Source organism: Panonychus citri, unplaced genomic scaffold, assembly GCF_014898815.1.
Source record: "Panonychus citri isolate SS breed McGregor unplaced genomic scaffold, ASM1489881v1 Contig00129, whole genome shotgun sequence".
Taxonomy (NCBI): Eukaryota; Metazoa; Arthropoda; class Arachnida; order Trombidiformes; family Tetranychidae; genus Panonychus; species Panonychus citri.
In genome coordinates, this window is record NW_026515534.1 from 135,389 (window position 1) to 161,369 (window position 25,981).

The following is a 25,981-nucleotide window of genomic DNA, read 5'->3' on the forward strand; positions in this document are numbered from 1 at the left end:
TCAATCACAAACACGATATATTTTCATCGTTATTCGACTCGTATAAAGATGAAAATGCTACAATCGATAATATTTGCGATCTTGCCTCTTATGACGATAAAACTTGGGACTTTCTTACAGTGAAAGATGTTGAACAAAGTCTCGATCATCTTGGTGAGAAATTCAAATCTGACCTTTTTATTAAACACTCTGATTATAAGAATATACCATGTGAAAATAAATATTATTTCAGCTTTGACTCAGTTATATGGCGAATCTCTTGTGTTAATGGAACACAAATAGTAGCAAAGCCACAAAACGATTTCATCACATACGATAATATTTTCATAAGCATTCAATTGGATTTTGATATAAGTATTCGTTTCAGTAGTCATGATAAGTACCCAATAGTTTCCAAATTCTCTTACATAGATACTAATTTGGATTTTACTTGTACAAAATACGTGAAAACTATTGTTCAATCCCTCGAATCACCATATGAAACCAATTGTCTTCGTTACGATAAAAACAAGGCTCTACAAGAGTGTATCACCAAGAATACAACGAATTCTAATCCACCCTATCTGAATAGTCTGGTTCAAAATGAATGGAATCGTCTCCCAGGTCATTATGGATTCGCACATTCACATAGTGACGAGTATATTAGCCGTGTTGTGAATGATTGTTACAGCGCAATAACAGCACCCGAATGTGTCTCAGTATCGTATCAACCAGTTAAGTTATATGAGTTTAACACGAACGATGAAAATTATCCGAAAACTATTGAAATCGCTCCTGCAATCGATCCTATTCTCAATATTACCGCTTATCCTGCATTTAGATTGGACGAGTATGTTATTTATATTGGAAGTGTTTTAGGACTTTGGTTTGGATTCTCGATCTCCGATCGATTGCAGAAAGGAACTCAGTTCGATGTTCTCAAGTTTATCCAAAATGAAAAAATCTAAACAAAACTAAAGTCAATTCGCAGTTACGAAGGAAAAATATGAGAACCAAAATTTTCACCACTAATCCATATCTCCAAAGAATGGATATTAATAAGAATCAATTTAATCCATCGACATCCATAAACTCAATCAATAGATTCGGTAATTCCATATAATAATATTACCGATGAATAATCCACTGGAATACAATTTTATTAATTAGCAATCGATATGAAGAAAAATATCACTTCCAAGTTCTCATAATTTATTAATAATTAAGCTGATTGTTCAGATTCGGAAATTTCTGCTTACAAAACAAAAAGTTTCATTAACTTGACTCTTTAATAATGAATAGTTAATCGGTGTAAAATTGAATGAAATTCAATAATAAATTTCATGGAAAATGTTATTTCAATATTTTCTAGTTGAATTTTAATCTGTATATTAATGACATTTTATTGTAATTAGATTAATGAATTCAATTAAATAATTAAAGACTAGATCAGCTACTGAATCGATAACCGAATTGAAAACTGAGATCTTATCACAACATGGAAAGTGTTCAAATTGTGACATTCACTTTGATTTATTGAATCAGTTCACTGAATTATGAGACAATTAATTCCGTTAATCATTAGATTGTTTTGTGTGATCGGTTGTTTATGTCAACTCTACCATCTTACGGCACAATTTGTTAAATTTAAAGTTCGAAACGATGTCGCTTATGAATATAGAACTACCTTCGAGTTACCTGATATCGATTTCATGTTACCAATCATATCGTTTATTAATATAACTGAATTGATGATCAGACATCCAATTGAAATGTCTATTGTTTGCTCACAATTTTTCAAGCAAAGTTCTGGTAAATATTCAAATGGGACAAACTGTGAGAGCTCATTAGTTAATTTTCCTGTGGCCGCTTCGACATCATTATTACCTTTCATAACGATAAAAGATGTTCAAGAATTGACTCATGATCCATCAGAGAAAATATTAAGCTTTAAGCTTAGTAGTCATTATGATCTGATCGAAAAGAAAGTTTGTAAAGTTCATCGATATTTCATGGGCCTCGCTTTACTTGTTAGACTTTCATGTCGAAATGGAACTCAACCACTTACCTTGAGTACGAATTCTGTCTCAGTCGGTGTTAAATATTTCGCTATATTGAAGCATAAACTAAACTCATTGTTCGGCATTCGTATATCTGATAGACATGTCCCACCTCAAAATGATATAACCGAATATGCTATTTATGAGTCGAAAAAACATCAAGTTTCTTACATTCGTTTTACAAAGACTATTTCGAGATCACTTGAATATCCATATGAGACTCGATGTTTACACTACGAAAAGACTGAAATGCTACAAAACTGTCTTGTTGAATTTTCATTGAATGAATCGGAACCATTTCTCTGGACTGATGTTGTAGCTCAATGGAATCAATATCCAGAGGATCTTAAGTTCATTCATTCAAATTTTTTATCACCGAAAGTAAGTGATCTATGTAACTCAGCAGTTGAGCGATGTAATCGAAAGTTGATGTCCCCCGAATGCTCTAGAACAAAATATTCGACCAACGTTAAGATTTACAATGAGGGAATATCGTCATCAGTATCGTTCATATTTCTCCAAGCTCCAATTGAACCGATAATTTATCTTCTAACGGTACCGATTCTCTCATTACCTGAATATCTTATATTCGTGGGCAGTATACTTGGAGTGTGGTTCGGATTCTCAATATTTGGTCAACTATTTAGAAGCTACAATAGATATCAAACTATTATTAAGAGAAAAGACAAACGATTAACTTACGATTGATTAATCAAGCTAAACAAAATTAGATCTTTGTAAACACAACAAAAAGTCAAAAGTTGTGAAAAGTGTAGGCCATTTACCGTTACCACAAAGAAAGCTTGGTATCAACCAATGATACATCATGGGTATTAATATATAGAACCAGTTGAATCATGGAATGGTGATTCTCAAGAATTGTTGATTTATGAAAAGTTTATCTTTCGTTAACCGTTGGCATTATTATTATGACACGAAAGGTTTGCACGAAAATCAATCCAACATAAAATAAAGTAATTAACACAAAACAATCGTAATTGATAAAAGTTAGACTAACAGAATCAATTTAAATATTATATTATTTAAATAAACTGAGTAATCAGATAGTTTGAGTCACATTGAATAATACTATGTATTATCCGAACTAAATAATCTAATTGTTCAACTGTTTCAGAGAGAATATCAAACAAGTCAAACTACTGATGAACTAATTCCGTTTCCTGATTGTTAATTTGATTTGAAAGTAGATTAGTGTTGAATCTCTTTTCATCAACAATAATCAAATGTAGCTTTAACTTTGAATTTACTTTTGTATTTTTACTAGTGTTAATAACCAATATTAAACTTGTCATCATGCAATATTTATTAATTGTTTCAATTACTTTTCTGGCTTTCGTCACTTGTGATAATGGTTTCAATATGGACACTGAGGGTCTGGAAAATATTGCTGACGCTCTAAACAATACAGTTTGTGATGCTAAGGATTCATGCCAACCTGATGGTCACTGCGGTGATGGCCATGTTAGGAATGACCAACCTGTTTTAGTCCCAATCGGACAGAAGGAAATCACCAAAAATCAACTAATTGTGTTGATTATCCTTTTTGGTATCTTAATTTTTGATGACGAAAAGACTTATACTGATTGTGTAAATTCCTGTAATACTTGCAAAGCAAATCTCCAATCTTGTAATTTAGATCAATGTATTCCTGGTTATGAATGTAAGGATGGCTATAAATTTAATAACGAAAACCGATGTATTCCTGCTTCACAATGTCCCAAATATACATGTAAGAATGAACCAAGAACTATTCTTACTGATATAAATAGTTTTATCCAGGCTAGAGCGAAACAGTTCGATGATGATGAACTTGAGATTCTCACCAGACTAACACGAATAAATTTTTTTGACTATGATAATGCCTTTCAAGTTGACGGTCCAAATGACCCATAGCTATACCAGCAATAAATTTGGAACTTTTTTGAGTTTAATTTTAAATTAAATCTCATCAGATCTAAAAGTGAAAATAATTTTTCAATTCAATTCCTAATCGTTTTTATCATAATTATCTAGCATTATTTAATCTACATATTGTAAATATTATTAGGTATCCTCAAAATTTTAATTTTCCATTGATGATTTTTTAAGTATTAGGTATTAGAGATAAAAATTTCCTATTATAAATTAATACCATTTTAAGCTTAAATTTATCTTTCGAATGATATAATTTATTGATACTGGAGAATCAATTAATTACAATTAAATTTTTGTTGTTGTTTTACTAAGTTTTTGATGACTCTCTTTGAGGTCACTTTTTATGGTAAAGTGACCTGAAAATTTTAATATGATTAACATGTGGTCTAATATTGAAATTATTTAGGAAAAATTTGATTAATTTTGCTTATTGATTATAAAGAACTAAAACTTAATTAACTAATCATTTAACACTAAATCCCATGAGAACCGATTTTCACCTTTTATGAAAAAAAGGTAAATTTTCAATGGTGAGGTATTGACAGAAATCAGTTTAATCCATCAGAATAGGTAACTAATCTACCCAATTTAATAACAAAATTAATAAATTTTTCCAAATAATTTCAATATTAGCCATGTTAATCATATTAAAATTTTCATCACTTACCGACGGAAATGACCTCAAGATGGTCATCAAAAACAAAAACACCATTATCTGATTAATTGTGTCAAAAATAATTCAAAAACAAGATAACACAAAATAGTATCAATTTAATAATGAAATTCTTTATCTTCTAATATAATAAAAATCATCAATAAAAGTGCTTTGAATATATAATCAATTGTTGATTAATTTTAACCCTTTCGAATCTCCCGCTCTACAAGTCGAATGTGTTTATTGATAAATTTTCATAACCCATAAAGTTAATAAGCTCAATTCTTACTACAGATTAATCTAGAGTAAAAGAATAAGAAACTGATACTGGTGAGTAATAAAATTAGAAGAGATTACAATTAAGTATTAGATTGGATAGATTGTGTTTTGCTAGTCTTTGATTGAATCTCTAATGAAAGTCTCTCTTTTGAAGGAGTTTGTTTCTGTAAAAAGAGATGGCAGTACCATAGAAACGCTCAAGTCGAAGCTTCGAAATTTGAACATTTGAAGTTGGTTCGAGCAAAACTTAGTTCCATTCATCGATCAGTGTCTTATTTCATTTTGATATGTCAGTTAAGTGTGGATTTATGCATCTCACGATCAATTAATCGCAATTAGTTTATCTCTTTTGGTGACAGACCATAGATTTGGTCAACAAAAATTTAAACCAATGTTGAAAACAATCAACTTGTTGAGATAATTCATCAATTTTGGTCAACTGATTTCTTGGCCGATCACTTTTAATCATGAAACAACTTTTTATCTTCTAATAAGTGAAGATAATTAAAGACAATTAAGTGTTGTCAATATCAAATAAACTTTTCTTTCCAATTTGATTGTGAATTAGTTTTGATCGATCTGGTGGCACATGATCTAAATCTTTGTTGATTTTTTTTTTCATGATGATATGTTCAATCCACTCGTTTCAATGTCATTGCCAAAGTACAATTAACAGGAATAAAAGTAATTGCAATTACTTTTGTTTTCAACAAAAATGGTTTTAATTGTTTTTCACTAAATATGAATTAAAGTTGAATAGCAATTCAAGAGATATGTATTAGTTATCAAGTGACAGGTTATCACCTCAACGGGTTTACTTTATGACCTGAGGTTGATGGAAAGTGCTGCAATTAAATCCGATTGAAAAGGTTTACTGGATTGTCACGTTTATCTGGTTCATCATGATCCAAAATGATTAACATTATCAAAAGATTATCGCCTAATTTATTGAGATTGTATGAGGTCAGGGACAAAAACTACAGTTGGTTAAATGTAAACGATTAACAATTAATACTCTTAATTGTTATTACCACTACAAGAATGGATTAATAATAATAACTTACAATAGGAATATGATAATAATTAAATTATTCAAATTTCAATGCATCAATAATCACTTTTTTTCTGATAATCACTTAATTGTAAGAAATCCGTTTAACTTATTATCAAGATGGACAATTAGTTATTTAAATTTTGATATCCGAGTGTTAGGCCTAATTAACCTAAAAAATGATGAAGTTTCCAAGGAGAAATTTGTTCGATTCCATTTAAAATTCAACTAATGATCAAATGAAATCTAAAGATAACAATCAACGAATTAAAATTTCACAACCTGCAACAATAAAAAGAGATTAAATTAAATTAAACTATTATATTAGTTTAATAATAGAATAATTAATAAAAGTTTATACTCAAGTCTATTGCAAAATTTGATTGTCAATCTTACCATTAATTATAATTAATTTCCAACTAATTATTGGAATACATTGTTGGAATTATGGAAAAAATTATCCCAGTAAGTTAATTGCAGATAAATTATCTTCAGGATCAGCAAAAACTTAATCATCAGTGAAAGGGTTCCAGGGAATTAATTAATATGTAAAATTCAATTTCCTCTGTTTCCATGGGTCAGGAAATCCTGTTAGATTCAAGATCAAGGTTTAACCAAAGAATTGATTGTTGCTCTGAAAGAAAAACATCTTGCCAATTAGTTAATTCAATTATAAGAGATATTGATTGTAGTTAAAGGTAATGACAGATGATAAGTGTCAAACCATTTAGAGAGGGAGAAATGGAGAAAGGTAACAATTGATGACAATTTGTCAGTAATTATCAACAATTCAAACCATTTCACAACTTGCATAAATCATATTCCCACCTTCATCTTGTAAACCTCCTTCTCCTTCATCATTTTACTCTCACTTTTCATGTTTATCATTTTCTCATATAAAATCTAAACACTTTCACTTACCTTTCCTCTTTTCTAATCTTTACATCGTTTCGCTTCTTGGTTACTTTTCGGTGTAAGTTAAACGTTTATCTCGCTGATTAGGCCAGAAAAAAATCGCGTGACAATTTACTCAACTAAGAAAATTTCATCGGATTCGATTCAGTCTCCATCACCAGTAGTGATTTGTAATATCCAACAATAGTAACAATTAATATATCAAGTATCTAAATGGGAAGAGTAAAACAAAAGAAAAAAAAGGAAGAGTTAAACAAATATATTAGTCTGAAAGAATGAAAATTGTTTAACAAAGTGAAAACAAAAGGAATTACCTGATCACAAGAATAAGAATATTATTCAAATTATTCTATTCTACATCTTATAACAATATAAGGAGAAACAATTAAACAATCATCACCATTACCATTCATCTTTAAATGTTGATTATTTTGAGTAAATAATCAACAAGTGAACGAAGGAAAGAAAAAAAAAATAATTCTCTTTGTGTTCTGTTCAATACTCATCGGGTTTTGTGTTTTCACCATTTCCTAATATAATCTCAAAATCTTCAATCAATGTGGACCAGCAATTTAAAACTAATCTTCCTGTTCACAATCATCAGTCTTTCGGCATCATGGTTACATCAGATTATTGGTGTGATGGGACAATTTCCTGATGAACAACCATACATCTTGACTAATCCACTTTATCCCTTGTATGAATTAAAACGTTACAGTAATGGCGGCGATGATGTTGATTACATAGGAACAGGTTACGATCGGATTGAAGAGACTGTAGATGAAGAAGACAACAAATTAGATCCCGATCATATTGATTACGAGGACAAGGAACGAAAACCAGCAAGTAAGATACAATTTAAACAATTAAGTTAATTGAATTAACAGAAAAAGAAAATAATTAACCAGAAGAAAAACCGATGATTAACAAGTGTAAACATGTGAAAGTCTAAGATTTTTTGTTCTTTTCTATTTCTTTTTTATTCTCTTCTCTCCTATTGGTTGATTTTTTATTCTTCTCTATGATTAAGTGGACATCGCCAATTGGACTTATCAAGGTGAGTTTATTTTTCTTTCTAATTAATTGATTCCTTTTTCTTTACTTTAATTGTTTTTGTTTGTGAAATTAATTCTTTAATTAACCAGAACAAGAGGAATGGGAAAGATTATACCCAGACTGTGGTGGTAACAATCAATCTCCAATCAATATTGATGAGCAATTAACTGAGAAAGATGATGTTACCGAGATATTTTTTGATCCAAGTTATGAAGTTTGTTGTCGTTCTATGGAAATTAAAAACACTGGAAGATCGGGTTAGTTAAATCACTTTTATTTACCTTTAATTTGTGTCTAATTGTGTTGGTGTTTCAACAGATTTAATTGTGATCAACTTGTTGTGAATTTCCAAATTACACTGCTCCACTTTGATTGACTTTAGTCAGTTAATTTCTTCTTGTACTATTAATAGTTTGTCGTATTGTTTTGTTGTGGTCATTATTGTAATGGTCAATTTTCTCAAGTCCCATGTTTGTGTTTCTTATCTTTGATTGCAATTATGTTCCAGCAATTAAGATTTGAGGTTATCAGTGTTGTTATCTAATTAAAACCTGCAAAGTGATCTGAATGTTGTGGTTTACTTTCAGTAAATCGGAATAATTTGAATGAACTGACTTATTTTAATTATCAAATTGATTTATCAATTATTTTTACTGAACTGTTGAAACAAAACTGACTCTCAGTTAATTATCAGTTCAGTCATTGAAAAGGATTGCAATTAACATCAAATTATCATGTACATACAACAGTTGGTGTATCAATCTTTCTGAAACTCTGAATCTGAATAATTGCTCACCTAAGTTAGTGAGTTAAATGTTACTAAGGTGACAATTGATCTTAAAAGTTTTGCACAATTACCGAAATCTAATGCAATTAGTACCCAATTTCAAGTTTACAACCAATAGTTTTAATTTATTGAGTAAATTAAATGTTTTTTTGTCCATTTAACTCAAATTTTTCTCCTCTTTTCAGTTGAACTCGCAATTTCTGAAGGCAAAGGTCCAATAGTTACTGGACCTTTTGTGGACAATGAAGCTTATCACTTTACTCAATTACATTTCCACTGGGGAACTGAGCCTGAACAAGGATCGGAACATGCAATTAACAATGAACGTTACGATATGGAGGTAAGAAGATAGAAATTGATTAAAATTGATCATTTAACTTGACTAATTTTTCCTTGATTTCAGATGCATTTTGTTCATTACAATAAGAAATATGGAGATTTCAATGAAGCTTCAACCAAACCCGATGGACTTGTAGTTATTGCTACATTATTTAAGGTGAGCAAAGATGATAATTAACATGAATTCAAACATGATCAATAAGCAATCGTTAGAAACCTTGTTACATGGATACTTGATTATTCTGACGGGATGAATTATTGCCCATGGTTAATTTATCATTCGCTTTATAGTTACCTAAATGATGGATGATTGAGTTTCCATTAGAGAGAAAAATTTTGACTCCTAGTTTTCTTTTTGCGCCTTCTTTTTATCGCTAAAGACAAAACCAATTCTGTAGCTAATTGTGCATGTTGATAATTTCCGTTCTCAATCTAAGCTTCTCTCTTAATTCAATTTCTTCAAAGAAAATAATAATTTTCTCTCAAGGAAATGATTGATGGGAAAAAAAGAACAATTAAAAATATTGATATTATGTGTTCTATTGTTTTTTTAACTTTATCGATGTAATGAGATTTAAATTATTGAATCTTTTCATCAACTAATTGTTATTACAGCTCATTAATTTATCTTTGTTTGATTTATTTCCCTTAGATTTCTGAAAGTAACAATCCAGCGCTTGAAGATATTGTTAGGAAATTGGAAAAAATCAGATGTGGTGGATTAAGATATGAACTTGGAGCTCGATTAAATTTATTGCAATTATTACCATCAAGTATTGATAAATATTATCAATATCAAGGGTCTCTAACAACTCCACCCTGTTCTGAATCGGTTACCTGGATCGTATTCAAAAATTCACAAAACATCGGAAGAAAACAGGTTAGTTAACAAATTGACAGAATAAACAATTAACGATATTTTGACATTTCCATTTTTTACGTTGAAGTGTTAATTGTTTCATTTTTTTATTATTATTTTATATTTAACTAAATTAACTTATTGTTTCTTGATTTATGATTGACAATTTAAGATTACCAAGTTCAGGAACTTATTTCAGGATAAAAAATGCACCATTGAAATGGGTTCAGTTACAAGGCAATTACAACCAATTAACGAACGGATCGTCTATTCATCAACATCAACCAATAATCAATATCCAACTAAATTGCATCCGAATGGATTATCTAGAATACAAATGATTGGCAGAGTCATTGGACTGAGAGATCTTTTTTAACTTAAATCATAATATAATAACTACGATAATCAACAAGTCTTCTAATTTTATCCTAATCTTTTTTTTGTCCTAACCAATGGTAGCAATTAAGTTTACCATGGAATCAATGAAAAGTATCGCCAAATTTAACTTGTTTAATTTATCATTAACTCTGATTGTGATCAAAGTTAAAACTTTAATATAATCGATACACAATCTTGCTTTTTTTTTGTAAACAATCAAAATGTTGAGCAAATTGAGATCAACAATCAACAATCAATTTTTTGACAATAAAAATTGTAATTTGATTTTATCTCATAAACACAACAATCAGATTCCTCTGATTGTTTGATTACAATTAAAATAAAGAAGAAAAAATCAAGACATGACCTAAGATAATCAAAAGATCATTTTTTTAATTCTTGATTCGCATACGATGAAAATACAATAAAGACTCTTGATTTCATTTTAAATCTCCTGAATAAATAGTTACAAGAATAATAATTGAGATTGAATAATGAACAAGGTGTGACAAGGGTAAGTAAAACAATCGAAAAAATTTGAGACCAGAATTCTTAGTTACAAAATGTGATTATAGTCGATGGAAGGTGAGCAATTATGATTAGGCGACTTCTTCACTTTCATTATTGAGAATCACTTCGAAAGAAAATGGTTGGAAAATGTACCCATCACCTTTGTAGAATTTACTTTGAAATTCAACCCAATGTAATCTGAGAGCATGAAGAAAAGCACTTAAACCCTCCATGAGCAAAAGTACGGCGACTGTTAGACATCCCCAGAAACAGAAAATAACGAACATGGTAAAACCTCCGGTGATCTTAGCGCCCGATAGACCAATTTGCAAGACCATAGTCCATAAGACTTCACTAAGTTGAGCGTGAGCTAAACTTAAAGCCCAAAGACGAAGGTAAGAAGCGGTGTGGGAAATTGATCCAAGACAAGATTCAATGGTGTGGATGATTTGATGGATGATTACATCTCCCAGGTCAAATTCACCGTCATGACCGTGACCTCCTCCTCCTCCTGCACTTGGTGCATCTGTTTCAATAGAAACGGCAACATCGCCTTCAGCATTATAGCCATTGTGGTTCTCGGTGTTAGATGAATGAATTGATGCCAATTTCTGGGCATCATGACGTTTCTTTAAAAAGTAAGGCTTGAATATCAACATCCATGGAATGCAGGCAAGAGCGGTGAATAAAAGTACCGTTTGGATAAATTGTTGCCCCGAGTACATTGGTGCTAATGAACAAGGAGTGTCTTGATATTTGTAAAGGAACATGTTGATTAATGTAATCAAAATTGATGGTGCACAACCTGATTGTGTGGAATCATATGTAATCCATTTAGCTAAAATAAGAAGATTAAGATAACCAAAGATGGATAACAGGAAGATCACTTGAGGGATAAATTCGCACAAAATATTGATTCGGTCACCAAAGTAACGATGGTTGTAGAAACTAAGGACTATACCGAATAACATTTGACCAACTCCAAGAAGAACGGAAAGTTTCATCTTGTATGAATTTAGGAATAGAATCTTATTCCCTGAAACTGCCCATACAGGATCCATTCCAAACCAATAAGGTTTTCCAGTGAATTGTTTCTGGGGATCCAACATGAAAGTCTCCGGATATAAGCCTGATGAAGGTACCGGAGATGCTTTCCAAGATGAGCCGAAAAGATTCAAAGATTTTGAAAAGACATCGTTATAAATAAGGCCAGTGTATATCGAGAAAATGCCCATCAACAGGATTAAATATCTTCCACCGAAGAAAGTTTTGTATATTTCATTGGATTTAACTTTCTCCGCTAATGATTGTTCCTTGAGAACCAACCAGAGAGCAAAAAGTGCCATCAATAGGCCATGACCTGCATCACCGAACATAACAGCGAACAGAAATGGAAAAGTAATTATGGTAAATGGAGCTGGATTAATTTCTCGATAAGCAGCAACTCCATAGGCATTAACTAAATTCTGAAAACCTTGGGTAAATTTGTTAGTACGATTAAAAGTCGGTGGTATTTCTTTAGTGTCCATCCTGTTTAAAATCGATGGGACAGATGATCCACTTCTCTCTGTTCCTCTTCTAAGTGCAATATGAATTCGTTCCATATCATCAACCGGACACCAACATTCAGCGATTAAACATTTTCTAGTAAGATCCAAATTGAACATATTCAACGTTAAATAAATCGCTTTAACTTTTTTAACCTTAACAATCCAATTCTTGATATGTTTAGCGGCAGCAACCAAAACACGATGACGATGTTCAGTTGTTTGCTTTAGAACAGTGTTCAATTCATCAATTCGAGTAACAACACCAGCGATCATTTCTCGCCGATCAACAGCAGTTTCAGGACATGGATAAAGAGTGGCCCTAAACCCTTCGCAAATCTTTTTAACTCGAGTCTTGAGTTGTTCTCCTTGGAAGAAAATAATAAACACCGATTTGTAAACTTGATCACCGCTAACTGGATCTTCCAATGGTTTCTCAATTTCGGCCTGACGTAGGAAGACATTACCCAAACAGACTCTCCATAACATCCGTTCAAAAGCGGGAAGACGTTCTCGTAAAATAACACCAGCTAAGAATCTAAAATAATAGAATAATAAAATTTTACATATATTAAAAATTATCATATGATAAGATGAATTATTAAACCATAACTATTATATATATATATCATCAGTTTTATCAATAAAAACAAAGAGAATAAAATTAAAATATATTCTGGGCTAAATATGTTGAATAAATCATCGTTTCATTGTTTCATACCCCAAATCGGTTTCAAAACGCTCTGGAGATCCTTCAGAGCTCAAATAAGTGTTCATCGCAGCGTTAAAATGTTGAACCTCACTAAACCTGCGACTCCTTACACCTTTATCAGATGTTTGCTGAGGTTAATAAGATTAAATAATATGCAAATCAAAATTTAAAATTGTTGAAACAAAAAAGAATAACAAATAATTGCGAATAAAAGAAGAAGCGAAAATCATAAATGGTGATTAGTGATTGATGGAGAAGCGATTAAACTAAGTTAGTAAAACGTTTGTTTGTTTTTTTTCTTGATCTAAATTAAAAGCGATATTATGTATATGTTTGTGATAGATTTGTATGAGTATAAAGCAACAGAAAAAAAAATGGAAGCGATTTGATAACAGATAATGAGCACGATAGATGGGTAACCATATAAAGAAAATGCTTGATATTATTTAGATTTAAGTGTAAATATTATATAGACTGTGTATGCCGAAGTCGATACCATGGGTCTTAGAAACCTACCCTAACTTCATATGTGCTTGTCCACCAGCACGTAATCCCTCCTCTCCGAGTAGTTGAGTCGATTCGTCACCCATTCCTGATTCTTGAATCTGTAATTATTTCACTTTCACGATGAGCTTTCACATAAAGTATGATTGATTAGGAAACAAATGGAATAGGAAAGGAACAAGGTGATCATAATTTTAAATTGGAAGCAATTAGGAAATGTTTTTAGTGCAAAGGTAAAGAGACAGGGAGAGAGTTAAATTCAGGGTATTAGTAATATATGGAGAGAGTTAGTTCCATGAGGAGAAAATCAAACAACGGTTATTCATTATAACAAAAAAAAATTAATCTTCTTAAGTGTTAAACTAATGACCCAAAAGCAATTAATATGTAAATAGTATTAGAATCTAGATTATCGACCCAAAGGATACAAGGCATACATTACTGTAAGATTATAATTATTAGAGAATTAAATTGATTAGCATCGGTAACCAAGATGATAAACTAACTGGTAGATTGAATTTTTTTTTTCAATCTTGGTTTTCTATGTCATTCAAAGCTATTAATGATACCCAAGTAAACAATCAGTGTTGAAGCAACAAATAAGGTTGCAAGGTTATTGTTGTTAAGATTGATTGGTTAGATGCAAATAAAGCGGGGTATTGTTTAAAACATGATTAGAACTCAATGTTTCTGTGGGGAAAATGCACAGATAAGGTATGGTGGGGAGGAGAAGTTGAATGGTCTGAAGAGTTTATGGAAAAGTAGTTATTGGAAAGATAGAGAGGAGAGAGAGAGAGAGAGGAGACTTGTTGATAGATAGGGAACGAAAGGAGAAGCTTTGATAAAGAAGGTTAAGCAAATAAGATACCTCATCAAAGAATTGTTGGGTCTTTTGGAGAATATGTTTCAATTCAGTTAACTCAAGATAAGTTTTTTTCAATGCTTCAGCATTAGAATTGACCTCTTTCAGTTCATTTTCAAGTTTCTCAAATGTTGTTTCCAGTTCAATCATTTCTCTTGGTAAAGGAGCATCAGGTATATCTCCCATCTCTGACATTGGAATCTCATCTTTTTTAATTTCCTTCTCAAGGACTCCTGAAGAAGAAAATAGAAAACAGAAGGAGTTAAAAGTATAGGTGAAATTGATGGAAGAATAAATAAAAAGAACAAAATAATTTCTACTAACTTAATTTTCTTTCCATTTCATCACAACGACGAACTTCAAGGACAAATTTCCTTTGGAATGCATTGACATCCGGATTAAGCTAAATTCGCAAAGAGAGAGAGAGAGAGAAAAAATAACAGGCAGGATGATGAAAACTGTAATTCCATCATCAACAAATATACTTACATCACGGAATTGCACTAAGCCTAATTCACCGAGTTCGGCAACACACAAATAAGCGGCCTCAGACTGGAGAAACAGTTGACATAAGCTCATTTCTTCACTACGTAAGAGAGAGCCCATTTTGATTTTCCTTCTGCAGACAAACTCACAATCAAATGGAATATACTAAAACAACTAAAATGAAGAGAGAAAGGTCAAAATTATTTCTATCACAGTTAATTAAATAAGGAAAAGGTTAATTAACAAAGATTAAGGTTAATTAAAAACCATAACAATTAGGCGTATTTACCTTAACAATAATCAAGGAGACTAGAAGTTTACTCATCAGTTGTCATGACAACGGACGAACATTAAATTCGCTTTTGCTGCCATCTCTTGATCACCGAAACAACTAAATTCACAAGCATGTTTTTCCTTTTTTTTGATTTTTTTTTCCATCTTTAGAATTTCAATTTAATTAATTGATTTAATTGTCTTTGTTTTCTTGATCTTTTTTAATTCACTAATGTAATTTAACCTCTATTGGAAATTATAGTTGTCCTTCAACTGGTCTGTTCTTGTAAGGAGGATTATTTTTGTTTTCTCTGTAATAAATTCTGGTGAATTTGTGTTCAGTGTTTTTGTTTGTTTTGATTTTGATTTAGATTACAATTATGGTTTCTCGTCGTTTACCTGCTCCAAATCAAATTAATTATGCTCTTCACTTGATAAATAATCAAATTTCACCTATGGTTAATTTAGATTATGAAGCTCAATTGGCTAAGAAACAATTGATTGCCAAAAGTGTTCTCTCGGTAGTTGGTAAAAAAATCTCCAAACTTAACAGAGATATAAAAATTCATCCTGGTGGATTACCATGTTTATTGGAAGAAATTAAAAGATCTCCTGTCATTAGTGGATATCGTAATAAAGATGAATTCTCAATCTGGCCTGGTAGTGATGGTCAAACACCGATTGTTGGATTCTTGTCCAGTTCTCTAAGTGAAAAGACAACTTATTGTATCGAGCCCGATTTAACGGTAACCACTAAAGAGATTCACAAAATGGCAGCGAAAAAGTTTCAACAATACATTCAATCTGAATCTTCATTAGGAATTTGTACTCATTTTGATAAACCAAACGGTAATTGGAGACGTTTTATTGTTCGAAGTAATCAGAAAGACGATTTGATGGCGATATGTGTCTTACATCCAAAAGTACTTACACCAAATGAGCTCAACGAGGAAAAGTTAAAGTTGTCAGATTTTTTCAGTCGAAATTCTGAACAATTATCTCTAAAGTCATTATATTTTCAGGTAAAATTTCACAATCTTATTCTATTGAAAGAATATTAATTCTTATTCTTATTTTCTAGTCTTGTCCAGCTCAAAGATGCACCAATGCTTCAGCTCCTTTCCAATTACTACTTGGTGACAAAACGATAAATGAGACAATTTTGGGCCATGATTTTGATATTTCACCCGATTCATTTTTCCAGGTCAACACTCTTGGAACTGAGGTTCTCTATCAGAGTATATTCGACAAGTTAAACATCGATCAAAATACTGTGATTATTGATCTAAACTGTGAAATAGGAACAGCAATTATCCCGATCGCTTCTAAGGTGAAAAAGGTCTTCGGGATTGATCCATCAATCGATTCAATTGAAACTTGTTATCGAAATGCTCACAAAAATGGTGTCTCAAACTGTCAATTTTTCGCCGGTTCCATTTTGGACATTCTACCTGACCTGTTTAAAAAATTGTCAATGGAAAACAATATAATCATCATTACTAAACCAAAACGTGGTGGACTAACAAACTCGGTTCTCAGTTTACTTCGGGAATTTGATGCAATCAAACAGATCATTTATTTATCAAGTAAACCTGATAGTATGAACGCCATTTCAAATTTTATCCACTTATGTAAATCATTTAGACCTGGTGATGGTATTCTTGGAGGCCATTTTAATCCGATCACCGCGATTCCTGTTGATCTATTTCCCCAAACAAACCATCAAGAATTGATTGTTGTTTTTGAAAGAAAAGAGATCGTTCTGTTCCAGTGAGATACATATTGAAACCCATGGACGAAACTTATTGACAATAATTATCCCATCTAGTTGAACAATTAATATTCATAAAGTACAATTGTTTACCGTCCATAGTTAATTACGGAAACGATAAAACAATTTTTCTCCCTGTTGACTGATCCATGATGAAATGAATATTTATAAATTTTCACATTAGTTATGCAAATATTATTATTTATATTATCCACTGATTATCATCTCAAAATGTCTGATTGTTTTACCCAATCCTAAACGTCAATGTTATTTTCATGTTAATCCATTGATGTAATATTCAAATTTCTAGTCTTAATTAGTCCATTGACATTGTCTCCATTGTAAAATTTAGGTTACATGATTACCGAGATTCATTAAGTGTAACCAATTTGGTTAATTAGTCTCCTTGAAATGGTTACTCCAAAAAGCTAAAAGGAAATGGTTCCCAACAAAGAGATAATGAATGGATAAATTTTCTCAAAGGAAAAGAAAATACAAACACAAAGATGTTCGTATTTAAATTGTGAAGGCAAATACAAAAGAAAATCAACTTCGGGAATTACATGATTGTGCTATATGGATGGTTACCTCATTAATATCGACTTCCACATTGGCGACTGATTTTTATTTGAAAAATTCTGATGGTTAATTGATCTGAACCTTGAGAATTTCCCTCACTCTAAGCGACCGTTAAACAATCAAAGATTAACTTTTAATTCATTTTAATCAATTTCGATTGAACTAATCTATTGTTCCACTGGCTAATCAAACAGTAGCGAAATCAACAAACAAACTAAAAAACAATTAAACCCAAAGAAATGGAACCAAAGCCTGATGAAAGCTCGAAAACGTATCAACTCGATGGATCGAACCTTGAATCTCTCTCTCTCTCTCTCTCTCTCACAAATTCTCATCAACTTGAACTAAGACTCTTTCCCGATAGATAAACAAATTAATCGTTTGTCCAGTTTTCCTGTATCATTGGATCAGAAACATGATACATATATCAAACTGTAATATTTTCGAGGTCATGTCCAAGAAATACGGAGTAGAACTTTTTTTCGCAACCAACTCGAAATGATGAACAGCTAAAGCATATATAAGATATGGGCAAAGAGACAAACAATAAGGTGTTCATGTTGTTCATCCGGTTGAATCTCACCAAGCGTTGATTGTTATCCAAGGTTAACCATCAACAGATTTACACTTTTTCATCGTGTATTAATTGTTAATCGGACCGAAGACAATAATCTAGTAATTGTTGAATAAATTTTCCTATTTACTTTAACCATGGACAACGGACAATTAACATCAACACCTTCGGAATGGTCAAAATGAAACCTTAAAGAACAACCAAGAGAGGAAAATCTTAATTGTTGTTGACAATTAAATGGATTAACCTTGGAAACCTCGTTGATTTATCAATAATAATAATATTTAAAGAAAATGAAACAAAATCTCATCAACAATCAATCATAATCAATTAATTGTTGACAGAATTTCTTTGAAAACTTAATGATCAAGGATATTATCTAATTTTTTACATAATCTTTGATAACAATTAACAATCAATTGATATGGATGATATTCATTAATGAAAAGAGTTGAAAAAGTTTTCTAATTGTAATATCATTTATTTGATAATATGTTTGTTTTAATTGTTCAATTGATTATCAATTAATTATTCAAGTAGATTAACTTTACACCAATGAATTAATTGTTAATACAGGAAAAGATATTCACTCAATTGTTGCAATTTTGTTTCTTCATTATCAAACTACTTGAAGCGATTAAGAATTAAATTATTGTGATTAAAGTGATATATTTATTATACTTATTCATGTTAATTGTGATGAAAAATGATTTAATTCAGTTACGGAAAATACATGTAAATATTAAACAGGTCGATTTAATTGTGAACAATTTAAAATTTTCAAGATCATTTTCTATTTTTCTGTAAAATGTTTAACCTTCTCGATTAAAGTTTAATCACAATTAATCATTAAATCTTTTACCTTTAAGTCAAAAGTTAATTGTTATTGTTAAGAAATCATAATTTCCGCGATTAATAAATTGTTATTATTAATTTTTAATCATGTTCAACATTTCCTGTCTTCCATCCGTTAACAAATCAATTTGTCTGATGATTAGAAAATGATTATCTTAATCAAATCAGTTAATCGTAAACAATTAACTTTAAACTGTTAACATTGAACTGATTGTCAAACAATTAACAGTGTAGTTATTTAGGTTATAATAATTAATCATAACTCATCTTAAAAATTAACAGAAATTAATTGTTCCAGGTTAAATTAAATTGTTGCAACTCTGTGATGAACAAATTGATTTAAGATTAATTGTAAAAATGTCTAACATTTTTTGATTGATTTTGATCAGTTGAAACAATTAACTTAATTGTTGTGTATTATCATGTAACCGACTATGTAATTTGATTGTTTGTCAATGATAAGAAACATGGAAATAAACAATTAAGATGAGGTGAAAGATTAAATTGTCAATGACAAATTGATTAACTTATTTTATCACTTCGTTCTGGTGATAATTAATGATAATTAAGCTAATTTTGGACATGAGAGTGGGAGTGGGAGGTGGACTCATGGTGGTGGTGGTGGTGGTTAAGGATGAGGAGGTAAAACAGTGGAGGTGGAAAAGGGTGTCAACAATTAACCAGAATTAACAGTAAACCAAATAGGCAATTGGAATTGGATTTGATTCTTATAGTGAATCGTTGATTTAATTTTGTTTGCATTTGAGTTTTAAATGTTGGTTGACAAACAATTAACAATTTTTGTTGGTCGGCTAACAATTAGAAATCATTTTTTTTTCTCTCACTGATTACTAACTGAAAACGTTTCATTTCTTGATTGTTGTGTTGTTTTTAATCATTCCCCTTGATTGTTACTCTCCTTTTGCAAGAAAAAGGAAAAAGTTTTAAAAGAAAAAAAAAATTATTCTATCAATTTTAATTCAGTTTGTCTCTTTGCTGGAAATACAAGTCAGGCTCCGTTGATTTCTGCTTGAATCTAAGGTCGAGTTGATTGTAATACTTGGGAGAAAGTTAATCAGTCAACAATAAGACTTTGATTTGGTCGATGTCGGTCTTGGTAGCAACCGAACAGCGAGTGGGCCTAAAAAGACAACGGGACAAGACAATCAGCAATTAGTTAATCAACGAAACTCTTCTCATAATATTTTCTATTGTGAATTGTGATCATTGTTTCATCTTCATTATTTTGTTTCAACTCAACAAACTTACAACTTTATATTTTAGTTTCACCATTCAAACAACATTGTGATTAATTGTGATTAGTGAATGATGTTCAAGTGAATTTACTGGGCTAATTGTGATTATTTAAACTTAATTGTGACTCGCCAAAGAAAAAGCCAAAGGTTATTGTTAAACAAATGGTGATATTAATATCGTAATGATCGGGGCTTCACCCATTTTACCTTCTCTAATTCCAATTCTAACGCTATTCTGGTTAAGAATAGCCGATGATAATTTATCAATTAATCGTAATAAATGGGATCCAGAATATGATTACATAATTGGTAAGATTAATTCAAATTACAATTGAAGATAAAAAATCAATCAGAATTTATTTCGTCTTCATTTCTTTTACTTAATCAGTTGATAACAATTCCAGTCGATTCGTTAATCTTGAGTCAATGATGTAACTCTTATTGTTACATTATTAAACCGCTGATTGTGATTAAATCAGTTAATTTGATGATTATTTGAGCTACTAAGGATTATGATACAACTAATTACTTTTAATTATTGATTTTGCTTTGTGAAAATTGATTGATTTTTCTCTTTCATCTTTGATTGTGTGTTTTTCTTTAGTCGGAGGTGGATCAGCTGGAGCTGTTTTAGCTAATCGTCTCTCTGAGAATCCATCATGGAAAGTTCTTCTATTAGAAGCCGGTGGATCAGAAAGTGTTCTCAGCGATATTCCAGTGGCCGCTGCGACTCTTCAAATGACCCCCATTGATTGGGCTTTTCAAAGTGAACCACAAGAAGCTTCGTGCTATGGGTTAATCAACAGACGAAGTCGATGGCCTCGAGGCAGAGTTTTGGGAGGTTCATCGGTACTAAACTACATGTTATATGTTCGTGGAAATAAAAGAGACTACGATCTATGGGCCAGTATGGGTGCGACTGGCTGGTCATGGAAAGAGGTTTTCCCTTATTTTCTAAAGTCCGAAGATAATCAGGATCCCGATTTTCTAGCAAATGGTCAGTAATATTTTGCTCAACAGAGAAAAGAAAAAGAGAAACTTGATAAAGTGACCATTATGGTCCAGTAAACAATCAATGAATTACTCAAAGTGAACCAAATGTTTAACAATTAAATGAATGCGTGTGAATAGTAGTAAGAAAAAAAGTAATTCTCGATTCGCCAATGCAAACCATTAATACTCATTACCAAACAAATTCGAAGGTCAAAAATTATTCTAACTTCCGAATATTTTGCTCACTTTCTCTCTCTCTCTCTCTCTCTCTCTCGACAAGGATTTATATTCTCGATTACAGTATTTTCCTCATTTAATTATTCGCCTCTTTCCGTTAACTTTCCTTTTCCTTTTTGTTACTTTCGACACTCGAACTACCGTCTTTGTTTCCTTAATAATCAAACCAAAGAAACAATTTAAATCAACAATCATTATCATACTCGAGAGTCTGAAAGATACCTAATTACGATTATGATTATCGATTCCGGTGATAATCAATTACTGATAGAATTGAACAAAATTTCAGTTTGATAACTGAACAAATTGGTACAAGGATCTATTTTTGTATTACAATTAGTTTCATGAACACAACAATTAACGAAGAGAGTGATTACCCTAACTTGTGAATTAAATTTAATTGTTCTGCATTTAAAGTGCTTATCTGAAATAACCTTTAAGTGGTTCAATGCCGATCAACTTTTCAGTATCAACATTGAATTTGGTATAATCGTTAGACAAGTCATTCGATTCGGTTCGAGTGTCCATTCAATTTGAGTACAATTAGAAATCAAATTATTGGTCATATGATTTGAAATTTTTATTCGTTTTCATATTAGTCGCATATGAGTTTGTATTTTAATTGGGATTTTATTTTCGATTATTTTCCATCAGGTCATCATTCAACTGGTGGTTATTTGACAGTCTCTCAGCCCCCTGACCCTTCAGCTTTGGCTTATGCTTTCCCGAAGGCTGGTCGACATTTGGGTTACCCGAACATCGATATCAATGGTCCGATTCAATCAGGTTTTACGATACCTCAGGGTACAATTCGTCGAGGTGCTCGTTGTTCAACCTCTAAAGCTTTTCTTCAGCCCATTCGAGATCGAACCAATTTACATATATTACCTTTTTCTTATGCGACAAAAATTTTATTCAATAATCAAAAACGAGCGATTGGTGTCCAGTTTGACCGATTCACTATAACCAATGTTGTTTACGCTCGACGTGAGATTATTGTTTCCGCTGGTTCGGTAAATTCACCTCAACTTTTAATGCTTTCTGGCATCGGTCCAAAAGATCACCTTGAGACACTTGGTATTCCCGTTATTTCCAATGTACCGGTTGGAGAAAATCTTCAAGATCACATTTATCCCGGTGGAGTTCATTTTACCATAACAGCCCAAGAATCGTTACTTCAACGAAGAATAGGAAATATGAAAACATTATCGATTATTTTGTCCATGGTAAAGGTCCATTCACAGCCTTGGGTGGAGTTGAAGGTCTTGGTTTCATTAAGACGAAATATACAAACTTTTCCGATGATTGGCCTGACTTTGAGATTCACATGATCTCTGGAAGCCCTACTTCCGATGATGGTACAGTTTTCCGTCGAGTTCAAGGTTTTACTCGTGAAATGTGGGACTCAGTTTATCGGCCTTACCTTCCCTATGATACTGTCTCCATGTATCCCGTCATGTTACGTCCCAAATCAGTTGGTTACGTTCACCTCCGCTCATCCAGTCCATATGATCCTCCAATAATTAACCCTCGTTATCTAACTCATCCCGATGATATCGTTTCCATGGTCGATGCTATGAAAATATCGATTGCCGTTGGCTTAGCTCCAGCTTTCCGTTCTTTAGGCTCTAATATATTCCAAACAGTTTTTCCAGGCTGTGAAATCTATACAATGTGGTCAGATGAATATCTGGCCTGTGTAGCACGTACATACACTTCCACCTTGTACCATCCTGTTGGTACTTGTCGAATGGGAAATCCTCGCGATCCAAGATCGGTTGTTGATCCAACACTTAAAGTTATCGGTGTTTCTGGTTTAAGAGTTGCCGATGGGTCAATTATGCCGTCAATTGTTTCTGGAAACACAAATGCACCGATAATCATGATTGCCGAGAAATTGGCTGATATGATTAAAGGGGAATCTTATTCACATAAATTACCTGATGAATTTGATGAAAGTTATGATGATTTTAAGGAACATCCTGATTTCATGAAAAGTGAACGTGAATTAGGAAACACTAATTATGATTTTGTTTTAGAAACAATTACTTCACTAGTTAATGATGCTAAAGCTAAAGCTAAATAATTTGAAAGGCTTGAAACAATCAGAAATGGGATCAACCAATCAAGCAATATGTTCAATGTGATAATTACACTGTGATGACACAATTTAACCTAATCAAGCCAAAAGAATCACCTTTTCTCATCTTTATCATTTAACTATTGACACAAATGCTCACATATTTTTTCAATAAAACGTATCAATTAATGTACTTGATTATTACCAATAAATAGTATAAATAGTAAATAGCAATTGAAAAGCAATGATTAAAGATCATTAATATTGCAAATTAGAATCCATCTAGAATTGTGAATCATCTGTTTATTCACTTTCGATAACAATCGCTCGTTCAGTTATTTTCGTTATTGGAACTGTTCCTGGTTTTGAATGAGCTCTCTTGTTGCCCTCTTTCCTCTTTATGGCGTTAACCATGGCGTCTTTCTCTTTCTTTCCATGGTAAACATGTTTAGGTAGGTGACGATGTCGAGCGATCCTTTTAATTTCTGGATGATGAGCATATGCTTCTTTAAGTTTCGCTTGGTATCTGAAGTTGATTTCTTCTTTTGAACCTTTAGGACCAAGTTTCTCAGAGGCATTTGCCTTCCAGGCTCGAATGTCCATCTCATCCGATCCACATAAAATATATTTGGAGTCTAATGTCCATAAAACGCTGGTCAACCTTTGCATACGTTTCGTATGGTAAACTTCTCGACTGTGGACAGCACCTTCTCGAAAGATTCTTAAAGTTTTGTCATAACTTCCGCTGACCAATTCTCTTCCTGTTGGTGAATAATCAACATCGATTACGGCAGAAATGTGATCTACATGGGCTTTCAATGGTTCTGAAAGATTCCGCATATCGAAAGTGTATAAACTACAAGAGAGAAAAATAAATAATGTTATTAATATAACCAGAGTATAAAGATGAAATTAAATCAACTTACTTATGATCTTCATTTGCTGCTGTGAAATGATATCCTTCCATTGGATTCCATGCGATATTATTTGTTCTCATTGACATGATCACTTTTCTCAAATGTTCATTTTGGCGAATGTCAAATAAGGTAATACTGCGATCATTCGCTGTGGAAGCGAAAATGTCACATTCAATTGGGTTAAATTTGATTGTGTACGAAGAATCAAAAGTCGGATTGAAGGTTTTAAGAGGCGATGGTCGCGATTCATCCCAAAGGTCAATCGTTTCTCCACAAGTAATTAAATATTGTTTTTTCTTGTGATGATCGATACCAACAATACTTGTTTTTGTAACGATTGAGGTGATTGGTCGATCATCTTTATTGGCCTCATTTATATGCCATCTTTTTATGACATTAGTGTCACCACAAGAGAAGAAATAGTCCCCGTGTTGTGGTATACACAAGCCAGAAACAGGACCATCATGGGCTTGGATGGACTGGACACATTTCCTCTTCATGAGGTCCCAAACTTTAATTTGACCATCAAACGAGCCCGATATTAGTGTAGACAAACTTTTAGGGTGTTTCATTAGGCATTCAACTGGATCAATATGACCAGATAAAGAAAACAAAAAGGGTTTTGCGAAAATTTTATCTAATTTTACAGCATTCAATGCTCTCTTGTACTCTCGTGGTATTTGAAGAGGATGAAGACGTGAATCAAGGTTCCTTTGAACTAAATAAAAAACAAAAAGAAAAAGAAAAAATCAAAAGAGATTAGAAAAAATCAACAAAAACAAATCCAATAAAAGTCAAATTCTCACCTTTGTGAACATCCTTGTTTGTTTCTCTCACATAAGCTTGAGCACTTCGGGATATAACTTCAACTTTCATAGTTGAATAATAGAGAATAGAATAGGTTAGAAGCAATTATTCGAAAAAAATAATTAGAATATTGCAATTTGCTATTAACAAATCAATTTAAATTAAAAGAAAAGGAGCGAATCCAACGGTAAGCCCTAAATGTCCACATGAAGTATCTGATCCTATCTGATACTATTCAATCACAATATCGAATCTCTTAACTAAATTAGCTTAATTTTAGCTTAATTTAGTTGATCAATTGTTAATTAGATTAACATCTTATTAGTAATAGAAATCAATTACTAAAATTTACCCAAAATTAAAAGTAAAAAATTAATTAGAAGAATTTTATTCAGCTTAATTCTAAAGGTCTAATTCTAAACCGAATTTACAATTAGAGTATCTTACCAGAGATTAATGAAAAATTATTTGCTGATTAGTTGATTAAAAACAATTTTCAATGTTAATTGTATCTTTTTTTTCATTTAATCTCTGATAAGATACTCTAATTGTTTAGCAAACAAATAGTTAATAAAAATATTAATAAAAAGTCCTAGAAAAATTAAATACCCTTTGAGGTTCGAACTCAAAAAAAATTTATCAAAGACTTGGATCATTTGCTGGACTAACAAATTAATTTTCAAATATTGTGCTAATTTAATTATATGTTTTGTAAATTGTGGATA

The 25,981-nt window shown here is 31.7% G+C and overlaps 6 protein-coding genes and 1 long non-coding RNA gene across 9 annotated transcripts; 4 read left to right on the forward strand and 3 right to left on the reverse strand.

Moving 5' to 3' along the window:
• The first annotated feature begins 3,119 nt into the window (after positions 1 to 3,119).
• On the forward strand, positions 3,120 to 4,013 carry LOC128390862 (uncharacterized). Its single transcript, XM_053350635.1, has one exon. The coding sequence runs from the start codon at positions 3,354 to 3,356 to the stop codon at positions 3,951 to 3,953; it is 600 nt and encodes a 199-aa protein (XP_053206610.1). The 5' UTR covers positions 3,120 to 3,353; the 3' UTR covers positions 3,954 to 4,013.
• A 1,338-nt stretch (positions 4,014 to 5,351) lies between these two features.
• LOC128390863 (uncharacterized) lies at positions 5,352 to 7,330 on the reverse strand. Of its 2 annotated transcripts, XR_008325711.1 has the most exons (5): positions 7,189 to 7,330; positions 6,881 to 7,083; positions 6,356 to 6,593; positions 5,973 to 6,241; positions 5,352 to 5,885 (listed from the first exon to the last, which is right to left on the reverse strand). It is a non-coding gene; the product is annotated as an uncharacterized LOC128390863 (long non-coding RNA). The 2 variants fall into 2 exon arrangements; XR_008325710.1 differs by having other exon boundaries at positions 5,352 to 6,241.
• On the forward strand, positions 6,894 to 10,654 carry LOC128390859 (carbonic anhydrase 1-like). Its single transcript, XM_053350633.1, has 7 exons — positions 6,894 to 7,720; positions 7,905 to 7,931; positions 8,020 to 8,187; positions 8,903 to 9,057; positions 9,121 to 9,213; positions 9,709 to 9,936; positions 10,088 to 10,654. Exons 1-7 carry the CDS (start codon positions 7,432 to 7,434, stop codon positions 10,289 to 10,291), a joined length of 1,164 nt encoding a protein of 387 aa, XP_053206608.1. The 5' UTR covers positions 6,894 to 7,431; the 3' UTR covers positions 10,292 to 10,654.
• A 7-nt stretch (positions 10,655 to 10,661) lies between these two features.
• On the reverse strand, positions 10,662 to 15,217 carry LOC128390849 (V-type proton ATPase 116 kDa subunit a 1-like). 2 transcript variants are annotated; one of them, XM_053350620.1, is made up of 5 exons: positions 14,918 to 15,217; positions 14,753 to 14,831; positions 14,435 to 14,661; positions 13,072 to 13,190; positions 10,662 to 12,888 (listed from the first exon to the last, which is right to left on the reverse strand). In XM_053350620.1, the coding sequence occupies exons 1-5, from the start codon at positions 15,032 to 15,034 to the stop codon at positions 10,893 to 10,895; spliced, it is 2,538 nt and encodes an 845-aa protein (XP_053206595.1). In that variant the 5' UTR covers positions 15,035 to 15,217; the 3' UTR covers positions 10,662 to 10,892. The 2 variants fall into 2 exon arrangements, with proteins under 2 accessions (XP_053206595.1, XP_053206596.1); XM_053350621.1 differs by lacking the exon at positions 13,072 to 13,190 and adding an exon at positions 13,579 to 13,667 and having other exon boundaries at positions 14,918 to 15,216.
• A 101-nt stretch (positions 15,218 to 15,318) lies between these two features.
• On the forward strand, positions 15,319 to 18,246 carry LOC128390853 (tRNA (uracil-5-)-methyltransferase homolog B-like). The gene is made up of 2 exons (XM_053350627.1): positions 15,319 to 16,209; positions 16,269 to 18,246. The coding sequence occupies exons 1-2, from the start codon at positions 15,568 to 15,570 to the stop codon at positions 16,959 to 16,961; spliced, it is 1,335 nt and encodes a 444-aa protein (XP_053206602.1). The 5' UTR covers positions 15,319 to 15,567; the 3' UTR covers positions 16,962 to 18,246.
• Positions 18,247 to 19,716: 1,470 nt separating this feature from the next.
• LOC128390850 (glucose dehydrogenase [FAD, quinone]-like) lies at positions 19,717 to 23,760 on the forward strand. Its single transcript, XM_053350622.1, is given in 4 exon segments — positions 19,717 to 20,531; positions 20,827 to 21,219; positions 22,107 to 22,655; positions 22,658 to 23,760. Coding segments are annotated over 4 exon segments (1,950 nt in total). The 5' UTR covers positions 19,717 to 20,404; the 3' UTR covers positions 23,539 to 23,760.
• A 30-nt stretch (positions 23,761 to 23,790) lies between these two features.
• On the reverse strand, positions 23,791 to 25,440 carry LOC128390855 (DDB1- and CUL4-associated factor 13-like). The gene is made up of 3 exons (XM_053350628.1): positions 25,256 to 25,440; positions 24,459 to 25,167; positions 23,791 to 24,388 (listed from the first exon to the last, which is right to left on the reverse strand). The coding sequence occupies exons 1-3, from the start codon at positions 25,323 to 25,325 to the stop codon at positions 23,836 to 23,838; spliced, it is 1,332 nt and encodes a 443-aa protein (XP_053206603.1). The 5' UTR covers positions 25,326 to 25,440; the 3' UTR covers positions 23,791 to 23,835.
• Between the last annotated feature and the right edge of the window lie 541 nt (positions 25,441 to 25,981).

Coding starts and splice junctions, on each gene's coding strand:
- LOC128390862 (XM_053350635.1), top strand. CDS start 3,354: ATGCAATATTTATTAATTGTTTCAATTACTTTTCTGGCTTTCGTCACT.
- LOC128390859 (XM_053350633.1), top strand. CDS start 7,432: ATGTGGACCAGCAATTTAAAACTAATCTTCCTGTTCACAATCATCAGT. Junction 9,058..9,120: donor ATGAACGTTACGATATGGAG/GTAAGAAGATAG, acceptor CCTTGATTTCAG/ATGCATTTTGTTCATTACAA. Junction 9,937..10,087: donor AAAACATCGGAAGAAAACAG/GTTAGTTAACAA, acceptor TGACAATTTAAG/ATTACCAAGTTCAGGAACTT.
- LOC128390849 (XM_053350620.1), bottom strand. CDS start 15,034: ATGGGCTCTCTCTTACGTAGTGAAGAAATGAGCTTATGTCAACTGTTT. Junction 14,832..14,917: donor GCTTAGTGCAATTCCGTGAT/GTAAGTATATTT, acceptor TTGCGAATTTAG/CTTAATCCGGATGTCAATGC. Junction 13,191..14,434: donor CCCAACAATTCTTTGATGAG/GTATCTTATTTG, acceptor TATTAACCTCAG/CAAACATCTGATAAAGGTGT.
- LOC128390853 (XM_053350627.1), top strand. CDS start 15,568: ATGGTTTCTCGTCGTTTACCTGCTCCAAATCAAATTAATTATGCTCTT. Junction 16,210..16,268: donor TAAAGTCATTATATTTTCAG/GTAAAATTTCAC, acceptor CTTATTTTCTAG/TCTTGTCCAGCTCAAAGATG.
- LOC128390855 (XM_053350628.1), bottom strand. CDS start 25,325: ATGAAAGTTGAAGTTATATCCCGAAGTGCTCAAGCTTATGTGAGAGAA. Junction 25,168..25,255: donor AAACAAGGATGTTCACAAAG/GTGAGAATTTGA, acceptor TTTTTTATTTAG/TTCAAAGGAACCTTGATTCA. Junction 24,389..24,458: donor GCAGCAAATGAAGATCATAA/GTAAGTTGATTT, acceptor TCTCTCTTGTAG/TTTATACACTTTCGATATGC.